Source organism: Pseudorca crassidens, chromosome 14 (genome assembly GCF_039906515.1).
Source record: "Pseudorca crassidens isolate mPseCra1 chromosome 14, mPseCra1.hap1, whole genome shotgun sequence".
NCBI lineage: Eukaryota > Metazoa > Chordata > Mammalia > Artiodactyla > Delphinidae > Pseudorca > Pseudorca crassidens.
Window position 1 is genome coordinate 32949011 of NC_090309.1, and position 16647 is coordinate 32965657.

The window sequence follows — 16647 nt, forward strand, 5'->3', positions numbered from 1 at the left end:
CACTGATCTGCTCTCTGTTGTTGTAGATTAGTTTGCACTCTCTAGAATTTTATGCAAATGGAATCATATAGTAAGTATTTTTTTTTTTGGTCTGGCTTTTTTTTACTGAGCATCATTATTTTAAGATTCATCCATAATTATTTTGAGGTTTATACATAGTCTATTTCTTTTTATTGCTGACTATTATTCATTGTATGAAAACCACAGTTTTATCCATTCATGTGTTGATGAACATTGGAGTTGTTCACAGTTTCTGGCTCTTAAAAATAGAGCAGTTATAAACATTGATGTACAAGTCTGTGCCAGGATATAGATTTTATTTTTTTCCCCTTGGGTAAACACCTAGGAGTAGAACAGCTAGGTCACGTGGTTAGTGTATATTTAATGTTTTGAGAGACTGTCAGAACTGTTTTCCAAAGTGATTGTACCATTTTACATTTCCACCAACAGTGTATGAGAGCCCCTCCTTCAAATAGAAATATCTTTTAATGAAAATGAAGACCAAGGAGAGGATTGAACAATTGATTCAGAAGAGATGCCTATGGGCCAACATGAGCTCTTTGAAAAACAGTGAAAAGTGAAAGAAATGAAACCACTTTTTGATGTTGCTTAAATGTGTCTGGTTTAAGCATCTAATTTCCAAATGGTAAACATGCCACCTACAAGTATCTTCCTTTGTGCTCACTTACCCAATTTTAGTACGAACAATGGGAAACAACAGAGTAGGAATAATACAATTGCTTCTGAAATGACAATGTAAGGCGCTAATGATAATCTCCTTCCATTTCTGGAGGAAAAGAACTTTAAATGTAGAGCAGTTGGCAGGTTGCACACTTAATTCCAATTAGTTCCTTCCTGGAGTATTTGCTTACATAAAACACTGTGAGCTATTCAAGTCTGAGGCCAACATTGTGGGACCAGAGGAAAATTGTGCTTAGACAAGACGATGCATTTCCTAAAGAGGCGCTGAACTAGGCAGGGCCAATCTAACAATGGATCAATTTTCCTAATTACACAGAGGCTAATCTGCAAAAACATTTAATTAGGAACTTTAAAAAAGAGTCTGTATTAGAAGGGAAGCAGAATTATTTAAATGCAGGTAATGTCAAAGGTGCTATAAAGGCTCTCCACAGAGCAGGTGACTTCCTACATGTTTTAGAACAGGAACCGTAAATACAGTGGCATAAGCACCATGCGAAACGGCAACCACATGCTTTACCTGGATATTGGGATAATGGGGAGTGGTGGAGAGTATGGTGAACTGGAAAGAGTACACGCTTCTTTTAAAGGGAAGTTATTCAGTCTCTAATAATCGTTACCTTGCAATAAGTACAGGCCCAATGTTACTAGATCTGATTTTTCAATACAAGACAAAAATCTGAATTTTTAGGTGCAATCAGACTTTTAAATGTTAGCAATAATTTTTTTTTTTTAATTGCAGTGTGAGTCAAAAAGAACATATGTGCAGACCAGACAGGGCTTGTTGGCTGCCAGCTTATAACCTCTGGCAGTGGAGGAGTTTTGGGATGGCTCTCTCTCCAAATAGTTTCACTCATGACATTGATTGAAATTCTTTCTGATAGGGCAGAGGCTTACCTCCTCTTCGCATTAAGATTTCCTGTTAAAATGCAAAATAGTTCCAAGTATACTTTTTTCTTTAGCCATTAAACAAATAATCAGCCATTAATATCTTAGCTGAAGCTGAATTAAGTCTTTAGAAACTTAAGTTATAAAGGAGACCCAAAAAGGGTTTCTCTGTATAGCACGTGGTTACAGATGGCCATTCTGCTGTTGCTCACGTAATTCTGGGGGTGGAAAGTTGAGAGCATCTACTCCATTGTTGGAAAGCTTTAGTTGTAAAAGTTGCCTGTGTTAAGCTAAAACCCGCCTCCTTGAATTCCTCCCCAATCTCACCATGGTGGTCTCCTGAAGCTATTTGTAGTAAGCCTAATTATTCCTTTCTGCATGGGAATTCTCCAAATATCCTTGTGAGTGTCTCGATTCTTTGTCTAAATCTCTGTGGTCACTCTGGTCCTTCCTCATCCCACAAGCATCTCGTTAGCACCTCTTTGAGCAGATCTCTGCTATAGTGCTTCACGCGTGGTTTCGTAATTTGTCCGAACACATGACTATCTCCTAGAGCAGACTGTGAGTTTCATGGGGGGTTGGGACCAAGCACGCATGTTGGTACTCAAATCTTTTCATATTGCTTGGTACAGAGTAGACATTAAGAAGTGATGGAAAGAAAGAAGGAAGGGAGGGAAGAAGGAAAGAAGGAAGGAAGGAAGGAAGGGAGGAAGGAAGGAAGCAAGGGAGGAAAGAATCAGTGACTGGAGTCTTGGAAGCTTGACTATCCTGTGTTCTCCTGTAAATGGACCTTGAGAGCTTGTTCGGAGGTTGTAGCAGGGGAGCACAGCTACTTGTACATCCTTGACTGAAGAATGGACCCTACTGAGGAAGGTCATCCTCTTCCACTGAGCATGCAGCTTCAGGAGGGATACACATGGGAGGGAGGAAGGGGCCACCTGCCTAGCCAGCCAGATCAGCTGAATCAACTCTGGCTATCAATGGGGTGACAGATGTTGCAGCTGGGCTGCCCTCACATCCTGAATGAATTATTAATATGGTTTCCAGTTCCATCACCACTACTACTAGGAACATGCCTTTGTCAATGCCATTTTTAAAATATGGGACTTGGAACCATGGTCTGAACTTGGAATAGTGGAGCATGGTATTAGCTCTCTTGCCCTGGACACTGGATGGCTATTGATGCGCTCTAAGATTGCATCAGCTTTTTTTTTGTCAGAGGCATTCTTGTTGGCTCTCAAGATACCTATGCTTCTCCTCGCTTTTTCTTTTTCTTTGCATGAACTGTTACTAAGTCAGGTTTCTCTAAACCCGCTTGTACGTGAAACTGACGATTTGCAAGTTCAGCATCTTATATTTGTCCCATTAAATTTCACCCTATTATTTGCAGCCCAACACAGAAAGATCTGTGTTGGATCTCAGTTTTACTGTCCACCCAGTGCATTATCTCACTGCCTGTCTCAGAGCTCTGTTTGCTGTCAGAACCATGGCTGTTGCTGAGTTGTTGGTGAGAGCCAGCTGAGATCCCTGTCTTGGGAGAATGCAGTCATCAGCATAGCGTGTCTTAAGTGGATAGGCCAGGGTGGGGCTCCACAGCAGGGGCTGCTCTGGGGGCCAGGGAAGGGAAGTAATTCAGAGAGTGAGGGGAGGAAGCAGAGAGGAAAGGTTTTTGATGAAAGCAAGTTCTATCTTCTTCACAGATCTGTCTAGGGCTCAGTCTCAACATTTTTTTTTTACAAATATGAACAATGAACTTTACAAATATGAATAATATTTCCTTGTTCACGTTCTCCTCCAGTACGTATTGAGTTAATGAATCATTTTGCTGATACTCTGAACTCTACCAAGGCTTCCCCAATTTTCTTTCAGTAGAGAAACATACAGGCATGTTTTTCTCATCTAGGTGTGATATTATCAACATCATGATGCTCATATTGACCTTCAATCCTTATTAAAATGATACTGATGATAATAATGTCACCTTGCTTTGTTGTAACAGTTTATGCTTTTTAAAGCACTTTCACATAAATCCCTGGCCCTGGCTCCTTGCAGTGGCCTAATGAAAATCACACAGGGGGTATGCTTAGGTCTACCTGACAGGAGTTCACAGCCCTGGACAATGAAATGGCCTCCAATGCTTCATGAAAGCCATGCTTACTCCAGGGAATGATCAGCGACAGACCTTTAAGGGAATCCTTGGAAGAACTTTTGGTGTAAGGATATCTTGTGAAAGTTTTATTTTCTTCTTAGTAAACTTATTCTCTAATCTACATGTTTTAATCCTCATGATTCTAATTCAAGAGAGGTGGGAGCTTGCTTTTTCAAAACCTAGGCTAGGTCCCATCACTGTGTCTTGTATTAATTTTTTTATAAGAAATAAAGGAAATGGAAGGGATGGATTGGGAGTTTGGGGTTAGCGGATGCAAACTAGTATATGTAGAATGGATATAGAACAAGGTCCTACTGTATAGCACAGGGAACTATATTCAATATTGTGTGATAAACCATAATGGAAAAGGATATAAAAAAGAATGTATATATGTAGTTATAACTGAATCAATTTTCTGTACAGCAGAAATTAACACAACATTGTAAATCAACTACATGTCAATTAGAAAAAAGAAATAAAATAAATAGAATTGGATAGTTTACTCTGATACAGGAAACTATTGTTTGTCCATAAAATATGGGATATTGCACATAAGCCAGAGATTTTAAAAATATTTAAAGAAAGATTCCTTGGATTGGATTTATCAGAGATTTGTCTATTTTATTGGTTCTACCAAAGAAACAGCTCCTGGGATAATTAAGCAGTGGAATTGTTTTAATTTGTTTAAGTTTATTAATGCTTTTAAATATTTTTTCTTATATGTTCCTTAGCTTTAAAAATATCTTTTATTTAATTATTTTTCTTTTCCATTACATAAGAAACATACTGAAAACTATGAATTTGCTAGGATCAGATCTTGTGGACCCTGGTATTTCTGTGCCGTATTCATTACGTTTATATATATGGTCTTTTTATTGTCTTGAACACCTCAGTGGTAAGTAAAGGAGATTTTGGTTTCCTAATCTTTGATTCAAGAATTATTTAAGAAGATACTCAATCCGAGTGATTGAAATTTGGTGGTCTTTTGGGGCCTTGTTCTGTCTTTGGCTATTTCTAATTCTGCTTCATTTAAAATAGTTCAAAGTTCTGATAACTTCTTGAGATTAGGTGAAATCTTATAGTTAAGATTAGGTGAAACCCTTATAATTAGTTAATAAGGGTCGAATGAGCAAAAATCGGTACATTGTATGAATCAAGACATTTGGTCAACATTTATTGACCACCTATTAAGTACCATGGGCTCTGTTAGGCAATGGGAAGTGGAGAGAAATAAGATTCCTTCTCTGTCCCCAAGAACCCTACAGGAGGGGAACTGATTATGCTAGTGAATTAACAGAAGCTGTATTCATTGTCTTTAGATGTTCTGATTCAGTACAAGGTTGCAAAACATCCAGTAGGATTGCTAAACTGCAAGTCTGGGGTTTTTCTTCATGAATGAGATAACTGCACAATTAAGGAACTCCCCTGTTTTCTAATTGTTTTAAAGTAAAGCATTTATAAAAATTGTGGAGACAGATTTACCTTGAAGCTAATGAACCCTAGTTAAGCCTCCTGGCACTGGGCTCATGTGGTCATATGCTTTTGTAAATTTGCAAAGGTAAGATTTTTCAATTCCTTTTCTTAAGAATGTTCTCCTGGACCTGTCTTTGTGGCAACCACATTTGTTCCTGCCATCTGTGTTACCAGGTAGCAGTGTATTTAAAGGTCAATAGATAATCTTTGTTGATTGCTTTTCTTCAGGAAATTTACACGTCTCTGAATAGTCAGTCTCCAAGTACTGCTAACAACTTTAAACGTTTACATATATACTTAGTGTTTTGTTGTTGGCACATACTAGTCACTACATCTAACTCCTTGAAAAGTGTTTCAACTATTCTAAAATAGAGCCAAGAAACTGGAATGGAATCCTCAAGGAATTACCTCATTTATACCAATAAAATATGCCATAAAGAATAAAACTGTACAGTGTTTGAAAAAGCTTGAAAGTTCTTCCTCACTCCTTATGGGGTTGCATGATATATTTTCTATGACAAATTAATAATTGGCATTTGGGGGCTTCCCTGGTGGCGCAGTGGTTGGGGGTCTGCCTGCCGATGCAGGGGACGCGGGTTCGTGCCCCAGTCCGGGAGGATCCCACATGCCGCGGAGCGGCTGGGCCCGTGAGCCATGGCCGCTGAGCCTGCGCGTCCGGAGCCTGTGCTCTGCGACGGGAGAGGCCACAGCGGTGGGAGGCCCGCGTACGGCAAAAAAATAATAATAATAATTGGCACTTGGTATTTTAGGAGACTAGAAAGGCGATGTTAACAGTGAACTCTCAACGGTGAAATACTACAGGTCCTGGAGCACAGGAACTCATGGAGAGAAAGTTTATCCTTTTTGTATCACCAGCACTTACCACAGTGCCTGGCATTCAGTAGGTGCCTGACAGTACTTTTTAAATAAGAGTGATGGGAAACCTGTCAGGAATTATACAAAGAGAGCCAGAATGGTTGAAATTTTAGGCAGTCCATTATAATACAAAACAACAGTAAGAACGTGATTTTGATCAGTTAGAGAAAATACTGTGGCTCAGAGAAGGCTGACTCTTTGTATAAGTGGAGGCTTGCTGTATTAATGATAAAATTATAATGGCCTTTTACTGGGATAATTGGCGTGGCCTATATCAACATTTTGTGAGGAACTGTGGATTAAGCAATTAATTATGATCAACATATTAATTACGGAGAGAGGTTCAGCACTGATTAAATAATTAAAAATACCAACATTTCAGAGGTGGCCTATGATCACTGTGATGGTTGCCATGAGGATGTAGGGTTAGACTCCACTTGTATCCAGAGAGGGGTACTGATGGTGATGTGTGGGAATCCAGTATTTCTGTAATACTCCCAAATTAGTTCCCATGAAAGGAGAGAATTTAGATAGGCTTTTCCAAACTTTCAAACAACTGGCATGTTGATTCCTTATTCCCTTTTTTCCCTAGAAGCAAATTTATTCAGCAGTTTCTACTCCTCTTTTCCCCCTCCCCTTTCCTGCCCCACCTCCCTTCTTCTCTACTGATGAAGTAAACATGTGACTTGAATTCAAAATCTCATTATTTGTGTGACAGCAATTAGCATTTAATTTCAATTTACCTCCTGCACATATGGTGGATGGTTCAGCTGCTAGAATTTCGATGCAGGACTTCTTCAAAATCTAGGAGGAGAGGAAATCAAAAAAGTCAAAGCACAGCTTATTTTGTTAAAACAGAAAAGTGGGGTTTGCTTTTAGCTACCAAGATAGGAAGGCTCAGGGACATTATGTTGTAGTGGGTGGGTAAGTGGAGGATAACATTTTTACTAGTATCATTAATGTCAAGCATTTAATGAGCCAGCGCTCTGCTAGATGCTTCTGGGTATCCCAAAAATCCATAGGAATTATTCATTCATTTGATCTTTAGGCAGATATTTATTGAGTCTATGATACACCAGTCCTAGTGGTTTAGAGAGGTTTAACATCTAGTTGAGGAAATGGGACCTACACCTGAAAAGAAAAATAACAATGGCCCAGCCTATGTGGTAGGTGCCAGGGTGAAGCGGCAGACGGTAGGAGCTACAGAGTTCATGGGGGAAATCACTGAGGGCTGCTACATGGGGAAGGGCTTCCTGGAAGAGGTGGGTACTGAGGGTAGGACTCAGTCAAGTGGGGAGGAGTAAGTTAGGGGAAGGTTAAGGTCCAAGCAGGGAGTGGCATTTGCAAAGATGAGAAACTAGAAATACATAGACCTCTTTAGCTGGAACAAAGGAGCTGGAACAGTAGAAAAACGAGTGATAATAGATAAGCTGGAGAAGTAGGATGGAGATGGCCAGCCCTCTAGAGGGGACACATGTTCAGATTACTCAGAGTTCCCTTCTAGTTAGAGAAGTGGAAATGTTGCAGGAGAAGGAGGGCTTTGAAGGCGGCTTGTTGTGCCTCGCTCTTTAGGAGGACCTTACTTGCATGGAAATGTAGTCTTCCCCCCAGGAGAGTCTTGTAGGGTTGAGTGGAGAGTCTGGAGGACCCCACGACCGCACAGGGAATTAATAATGAAGGCTTCTTCTGGCAAAAGCAGGGTACCTGACTGGTAGGGTTCAAGCTTTTCTCCACCATTTCTGAATGCCGTCTCTTATTGCATAATGATTCTAAAATTTCGACCAAGCATTTTAAACAAGTATAGGACACTGAGTTAATTTACCGAGCAAAGGCAGTATCTTTATTTGGGCTTTACTTAATTTGGAAATGGAGATGGTTCAGAGGCCTGAAGGAAACTCTCTCTCTATTTATGAAAGGGGCATTTGTTAAAGGAATTAAGAGTGAAGTAAAATGTAAAGTCCATAAAAGAAAACAGCATCTTTTAGCATTGGGAAACACCCATTTACTTGTATGGATGTATGGATTTATATAGGCTTCTTTGTTCCAGCTTAAGTGACACACACACCACAAGATACAATCAAATAAAATACAATAAATTCAACGGGGGAGGAAATGGATTAAAGGGAAAATAAGGGGAAGATGAAGTAAGGAGTGAGAATAGCATAGAAAAATACATTTTTTGATTATGTTTTATTAAGAGCTTATTTCCTTGCTAGGAGCAGCTCATGAATTTAGTTCTAAGCTTTCTAGTAGCAAATGAGAAGGGCAGACAATATTTATGAGATTCTCAATCTGAAGAATGAAAACAAACCAGTTTCTCAGAAGAGATAATATTTACCCATTCCAGAGAGAAATCTGGGCGTCCTCATAGAGAAGCATTGTGAAAGGAAGTGAACGACAGGCTTGAGAAAATTGTTCTCTGATGTACAGATGACAGAACATTCAAATGCAGTCATTGAAACAGGCTCCCTCACAACCATGTGTCTTAGGTAATTCTCTATACCTGAGAGTAATAAGAAGCAGCACAGTCCTCCCTGTCTTCAGGAGGATTGGTCCAGGACCCCCGCGGACAGCAAAATCAGAGGATGCTCAAGTCCCTTATATAAAATGGCGGAGTATTTGCATATAACCTACACGCATTCTTCCATATACTTTAAATGATCTCCAGACTGCTTATAATACATAATACAATGGAAATGCTAATGTAAATATTTACCAGCACGAAGCAAATTCAAGTTCTGCGTTTTGGAACTTTCTGGATTTTTTCCCCCACTATTTTTGATCCCCAGTTGGTTGAATCTGCAGATGTGGAACCCACGGATACAGAGGGCAGCCTGTATTTCTTTTTCTTGACAATTCTAAAATCCAGATTTCCAGCTGACAGTTTTTTCCTGACATTATTTCTGATTCTTTTACAATTTAAAGGCATTTTCGTATTTTGATTCCTCTATTTGTTTTCAGCTTCTGCCTCATTCCACAGTCAAAGCAATTTGTTCCTTTTTGTCAGTGTTTGCCTTATTTCTTCTCCCTCTGGCTTACCCAGTCACCGTCCATCTCAAACATAGGTGCAGCCTCAGTTCTCCCTGGTCCCCAAGGATCTGCCATCACCTCTGAGCCCTTCACTGACATTCTGACTGGGGATCAGGGACCCCAAGGATGTATCCTGGACATCCATGTTTTGCTTCTGGCTTTTCCATCCTGCCTTTCCAGTGGTCAATTGGTCCTTCAGATGCAGCAGCAACCTAGGACTGGGGCTTGCCAAAATCTTCATCCAGATCCTTGCCAGTGACTCATACCCCAGATAACAACTGCCCTATCTGAGCTGTGATGAAGTCCACTCCCCTCTCCCGCCAGTTTGCTGCCATTGGGCTCCTCCTGGCTGAAGGGCCACCTTAGCTACTGGTTGCCATAACTCAGAGAGGCAGGCACGCCCTTCAACATGTCTTCAGGTATAAATCTCTTAATAGGCCACATTGGGAGATCCAGAATTAACCCATATGGAGAACTTTATTAAACAGTGACATTAGAACAACACAAAGCTTTGTTTATGTTTTAAATAAAATTCCTCTGTCTCCTTTTATAAATTACTTTATCATCTACAACTAAAGATTTCAACAGTCCAAGAATGAAAATTGGGCTATCCCATCTATCCTGTCTCCATTCCCCAAACTCCATCAAAACACATAAATGAAATCTTCACCCATGTTAAGTTCCTGACTTTGAAGCAACATTTTTTTTTTTAAAGTGACTCAGCCCTTGTAGTGTTGTTGTTTGGGGAGGTCACCACTCTTTTTATTTTTTAAATTTATTTTATTGATTTATTTATTTTTGGCTGTGTTGGGTCTTTGTTGCTGCGCACGGGTTTTCTCTAGTTGCGGTGAGCAGGGGCTACTCTTCGCTGTTGCGAGCGGGGGTTACTGTTTGTCGCGGTGCACGGGCTTCTCATTGCGGTGGCTTCTCTTGTTGCGGAGCACGGGCTCTAGGTGCGCGGGCTTCAGTAGTTGTGGCTCGCGGGCTCCAGAGCACAGGCTCAGTAGTTGTGGTGCATGGGCCCAGTTGCTCCGCGGCATGTGGGGTCCTCCCGGGCCAGGGCTTGAACCCATGTCACCTGCACTGGCAGGCGGATTCTTAACCACTGAGCCACCAGGGAAGCCCGTGAAGCAACATTTTTGAACCAACCCTAACACTTAGCCAGGGGTGAGTAAAGGAAACACCCGTGAATCTCTGACCACAAAGACACACTTACAGGTTTTGTCATAATAAACACATGCTGTATTATTCTCTCAAAGTGTCTGCAATTAGCTGATAAATCTAAGGAGTGTATAAAGGGCCAAAAAATTTCAGCCAAGGGCTGTGATTCAATCCAGTAAAAACACAGCTTTCCCAATCTTAACTTAAAACATCTGGAAGGGATGCATTGCAGCCAATGGAGTAAAATTTATCAGTGAGGGGCATGGGCAGGACTTGTCTGGGACTGTAGCTTCTATGAGTTAGAAATGTCTGGTTTCAAAAGGTAGGAAGTCACAATGGCATGGGGTGGATTTGGGGGGTTCCTTTGGTTATTAGCAGCCCAGACTGTACAGCAATCAGTCTGTCCGAACCTCAGCAGACAGCAGATCAGCCTAGGGACTGGAGGCTGCATGGGGGTGGGGAGGCAGAGGATCCCTCCCCGACCTGGGCACTGGTAGCCATGGAGGAGGTAGAGACACAGCACTGGGAGATGGATGAAGGGAAATCACTAGACCGAGTGGAAAGAATTCACACAGGGTTGGGGCGACGTCAGAGGAGATAGTCTAACTGACCTCTGATGGAGACTGGCTAAGACTACCACATGCCTCAAGCATGATCCAATGTGAGGAGTTGGGTCCTGGTCCTGCTCCTGGTCCTGTACTTACCTGACCTGTGGTCCTTGACAAGTCCTTTAACTAGTCTGAACCCCAATTCTGGGAAACAGTTTAACATACTAATAGTTTAGTATTAAACTAAATTGGAGTCGAATTGCTTGAGTCAACTCACTCATGAGCACTGTGACCTTGGGCAAGTTCCATAACCTCTCTGAGTCTCTGTTTCCTCATCTGTAATAGTGGGATAAGAACAGCGCCGACTGCATGAGGTTGTTCAGTTGGAAGATTAAATGAGATAATATAGGCAGACTCCATAGCACAGGGCCTGGAAGTTCTCAAATAATGGTAGTTTTAATCTTAAGAACCTGGGCTCTGGAGACAGAAAAAATAGATTTGGGCTTTAAATAGATTTATGTCCAAATACAAGCCCTATCACTTACTGGACATGAGGATTTGGATAAGTTATTAAACTTCTGAATCTCAGTTTCTTTTTCTGTAAAATGAGAACAAGAAAAACACCTCAAAGGGCTGTCTGGTGGTAAAATGAGTAATAGACATGAATGCAGAGATATTTAGTTTGTAAAATCAATAGAACTTAGGTGGTAAAATTCATATTGGATTAGAGAGTGAGGAAAAGAGTGAGATTAAGGAAAACTGACAAGGTTTTTATTTTATAGACAGAACTAGACAGATGGGATTGGTCAACAAATAGTATTTAACAACCTTAGGCCATCAGCCAAAAGTGCCCTTCATGAAAACAAGGCACCAGAAATGTGCTCAGAACAACCTTAGTAGTAAAGCACTTAGTAGGATGTCTGACACATATTCGGTTCTCAAACAATGGTAGCTGTGACTGTTACCGCTGTTATTACTGCTACTACTGCTATTACTCTCGGGCAAAGATGGTTAGCTCATATCTGCTTCTATCCTATCACCCATCACTGGCCCCTTGCTAAGTCCTATTTGCTGAAAATGCCTGAAAGATGGCTAATAATATTTTCCTGCTACCTTTTGGGCAGATTTCAAAAAGAAGATATATGGGTAAGCACGTTTGAAATCTGCAAAGAACTCTATTGTAAGTACATGGGTTGTTACTGGTAGTGACACTCCTGCACACCTCATGAGAGTGTTGGGGGAGTAAAAGAGGCAGCAGATGTAAAAGAACTTTGCCAAGTAATAAGGGCTGCTTAATAGACTTAAAGTGAAATCGGACTTCCCTGGTGGCACAGTGGATAAGAATCCGCCTGCCAGTGCAGGGGACGCCGGTTCAAGCCCTGGTCCGGGAAGATCCCACATGCCACGGAACAACTAAGCCCGTGTGCCACAACTACTGAGCCTGTGCGCCACAGCTACTGAGCCCGTGTGCCACAACTACTGAAGCCAGCGCACCTAGACCCCGTGCTCCACAACAAGAGAAGCCACCGCAATGAGACGCCCGCGCACAGCAACGAAGAGTAGCCCCAGCTCGCCGCAACTAGAGAAAGCCTGCACGCAGCAACGAAGACCCGACGCAGTCAAAAATCAATAAATAAATTTATTAAAAAGAAAAAGTGAAATCCATTGTGAACCAGTCCAGGTTGTATATATATATATTATATATAGATTCTAAAAATCTAAAGTCCTTTTTCATAAAGTTCAGACTTTATGCAGAGATTTCTCAAGAATACTTAAAGATTGTGAATATTTGCATAGAGTTGTTATGAATCCCTCCCTTACCATAAGCATACCTAATATTTTCCCCCCTAACTGCTCTGCCTCCTTCCCTAATAAAGTATCGGTCTTTATTTACTTGGCCACTTCCTGCTGGAAGACTTTTTGTGTGTTAATACAAGACCAGTTTCCTTTATCCATTCATAGTATAGGGTCCTTTTCCTTCCACATATCTAGACAGCATGTTTCTTAGTGTCTTACTTGTTGTGAAGGGTACATTCTGCTTCAAAGATGTCTGGAGCTTGAAGTAGGCTGGCCCACGGGTGGTTAACTATCTATTGCCCAATTACATCTTTCGAGTTCTCTAAGACGAAAACCTAGTTTTCCTTAACCTCACTCTCCCAGTCACCCTCCAAATCCAGTATGGATTTTGTGACCTAAGTCTACCAATGAAATATTTCTGTATTAATTCACATTTTAGTATAAATTGCTAAGAGGACTCACTGTGGTTTATAATTATATATTTATCTTTTTGATTGTTTGGTCATTGTCTATCTTCCTCAGACTATAACCTCTATAAAGGCAAGGAGATTTGTTTTTATCCACCACTGTACCCACAAGGCCTAATCTAGCACATAGTAGGCACTAAATAAACACTTATTGAATAAATAAATGGCACACTTTCTGCATGGCTTCATTAACTGACATTTTAGTATATTATGTATCAGTCTTTCTTTTTCCCTGTAAATATAATCTTTTCTGGTCTTTTAAATAAAATTAAATTTTAAATCAAATTAAATTTTAAATCTTTTAAATTAATCTTTTATAGTCTTTTGAATACAAGGCTATGTTCAGCATCTTGTAACATCTCCCTCTTCTTATCAAGTCTTTGGGGACTGCCTTCCCAGGAGGCCTACTTCAACACCTCCCTCTTTTTAAATGGCTTATCTTTTTAAACAATAACGTTGTAGATGTATCATGTCCCCATGTCTAAGGTCTAGATGGGCCTGCTGTGTAAAAGGCCTTGACCCCTTTATTTGGGAAAAATGTAAAAGTATATGTTTGGGGGGTGGGGCGCAGGGTCCCAGGTACACTAATATAGCTGATGGCAGAATGCACATTGGGTAAGCCTGCAGGCTATTGCTTTTACAAAAGGCCAGGGAGCTCGGGACCCAAAACTGGCTCACCCATGCCTTCAGGACTGCCAATGTTGCCCCCATGAATTCTGAAACTATTTGGTCTCTAATAAAATTTTGAAAAAAAAAAAAAGATAGTCACCTTTCCTAAATAAAATGCACTCTGCACTTAAAATCAATAGGCATATCTATTATTAACTACGGACATTATCCTAGATTCATATCCAGTTCTACAGAATCTGAATTTAAAATAAAAATTTACTATCACACACACACATCTTTCTGGGATTCATCTATGATTTTATGTTACAGTCATACATTATACCAAATAAATATTCCAACATGCAAGAAAGACATTCTTAAGAAGTTACTGAATTTTAGATAATAAAGCCCATCCTCAAAACATACAAGAATTTTTGTCTGGAGGGGGGCACCCAGCTCACTTAAATAAATGCTACTCTTCTCTCAGTTAGTTTCACACTCAACGAGAGTCTGGTGTGAAGAAGCACAGGACAAACAAGGTTCTGAAACCGAGGAAATTCATTTTTATTCCGTGAAACCACTTTCCTCTCCTGTTTTCAGAAGGAAAGCTCAGATAACTGTGAATTCCGAGACGTGGTTTATTTAGTAAGAGAAGCTCGCTGATCTGCTGAATACTGGCAAAGTCAGTGGCCCTCCTTGGGAGCTAAACCCTGCAGCGTTTCACTGGGTTTTGTTCTAAATTCTGCTCTTGCGTTTACAATGAGTCTTAACAGATTCCTAGATATAGCAGAAGGAGCTGGAGGGGTGTGGGGTGACCTGAGGATTAACTGAACGTGCCCCTCTGCAATCTTTGTAGCCTATTCAAGCAATGGGACTTTTTAAATTACATTTGGACTATTTCATAAGCCAAATAGAAAAAATAGCTTAGTTGTAATGCCTGGCCCGACTGCCTGCAAAGTCTGAGTCTAATTAAAGACTGCTGAGGCAAATGATTTTTTAAAAAGATTTTCTGCCCACTACAGAAACAACAATTGATTCTATTTATGTTTCCAGGCCTGCTAATGTGAATGGGGCACAAAATGCCATCTTTTATAGATATGGTCCTGGAAAAGAGGGTGGGGGAAGGACTAACGGGCTTTTACAAGAAACGGAGCCACAGAACTGCCCACTTGTGGTGCAGTGCAGGTCCGAACACTCTGCAGTCCTCTGCCCTGCTTTACAATGAACACATATGCACAGCCCGGCATATAAATGCACTGGACACCACGGGGAATACGACAAAGGGGGCGGTCTCTGTGACTGCACAATTCAGCGTCTGACCAGGAGGAAAGGCACGTGCCAAACAAGTGATGCCAACAATTAGTGCCACTGGAGTTCAAGGCAGGGAGAGTTCAAGGTGTAGGAGAGACCAAGGCAGGCTCCTCAGAGAAGAGAGGACAGGAGCGTAGCCTTGAAGTTGAGACAGAACTCGAGAAGGCATTCAGATGGGGCAAAGGAGGAGAGAGTGGTTTCTTCCGATCACAAATAAGGATGGGTTCTTCCAACCACAAATAAGGCTGATTAAGAGAAGGGCTGTTGCTGAAACGGGCCTTCCCCTCTGCTAGCCCTGGAAAGAGAGTTGCTTCAGTAAATTCAGGTACTTTCCAGGACTATAGGAATGTGATTCAGATTTTGATTTGAGGAAAACCCTTAGCAGCTCCTCGTGGGGTCTTGGAAGAGTAGATGGGAGGGAAGCAAGGAAGATGGGCTTTGCCTTTGTCAAAGCTTCACCAGGGCTGGATCAGGGGCTCCATTTCTTTCACCTTCCCATGATTCACCTTCCCATGAGTGGAAGGGAGAAATCAGCACAGGACATGGTTTTCATAAATAAATAAATATATATACACCATGGAATAGATTCATTCCTCAGTTTCAGTAATTTTAAAGCTTCCTTGATAACAGGATGTTTGTGCCAAAACTTGCAAGAAATCCTTGCAAATATGGTCATGTTTGCCCAATACTTGTTTATTGTTGATCAGACATGTAGAAAGCTCTAGGCGCTGACTCACCCTCGCATTAATAGGAAGCCCTACGCAGGCTTAAATATTTATTGTAGGGAAATGCTCCTAGATGGAGATGGCTTGGTGCCAGTGACTGGGTTCTCCTTCTCAGAGACAGTGTGCCTGGTTCCAGGTACCGCCCTTCATTGCACAAGAAGTGGGGACAGCTGGGAGGAGTTGGCATCATGGTAACCAGGCCAAGTGTTGGGATTCAAAGCTGCAGACCCATTTCAGGGTTATCCAAACCCAGCTTTCATGTAGGTTCCCATTTCACTGCCTGCAGCACTTTTGAAAAGGCAAACAAAGACCCAGGAGCCTCGCTGGACCTTTGCTTCATATTTTCACTTGAGGGCTGGCGCTACATTCACCAGTTGTGGTCAATGGAAATTCCCCGAGGAAGCCACAATAAGGAAAGGCAAAGGCATAGTTTCTTCCTTTACAGTTTTACTGGCTTAAAGGGCTCCAATCTTCCAACCATCCAAATTTTGTCTTATTTTATCAACCAAGTTCTGCAAAAGCAAGAAGGAATTCTGTCCTCCGAGGTAGAGTCCTGAGCAAGTGTGGAAGGGAAGACGTTCCTTTCAGCCTGTGTCAAGTCGCCAGCTTCTCATGATGATGGAATTTCATCCATTGAGCAGAAACAGATTTTTCAGAGGCACTCTCCACCTAATAGTAAGCGGCAAAGAGCTCTCCTGCCCACCACCCATGGTACACTCAGATCAGAGAACCCACCTGGCTTCTGGTCTTGCCTTTGCTATAACTGTGTGAACTGTGTCAAGTCATTTCACGTTTTTGGTCTTCAGGGTCCCCTTCTCTGAAATGGAGCTGCTTCCTGGCCTACCCACCTCATTCACTAGAGCACTACGGTCACCTTGTCATGGACCTTAGAGACAGAGCTGAGTCTATTCCGG

General features: G+C 41.4%; 1 protein-coding gene across 5 annotated transcripts in view; it reads right to left on the reverse strand.

Moving 5' to 3' along the window:
• ANTXR1 (ANTXR cell adhesion molecule 1) overlaps positions 1 to 16647 on the reverse strand; it is a 245461-nt gene that overhangs the window by 159378 nt on the left and 69436 nt on the right. For all 5 annotated transcript variants that reach the window (XR_010934482.1, XM_067704842.1, XM_067704845.1 and 2 more), the window contains exon 9: positions 6829 to 6889. Coding sequence is in view for 4 of the 5 variants with exons in the window: in XM_067704842.1 (XP_067560943.1) it covers positions 6829 to 6889 (61 nt within the window). In the remaining variant the exon portion in view is untranslated. The remainder of the gene's footprint in view (positions 1 to 6828; positions 6890 to 16647) is intronic.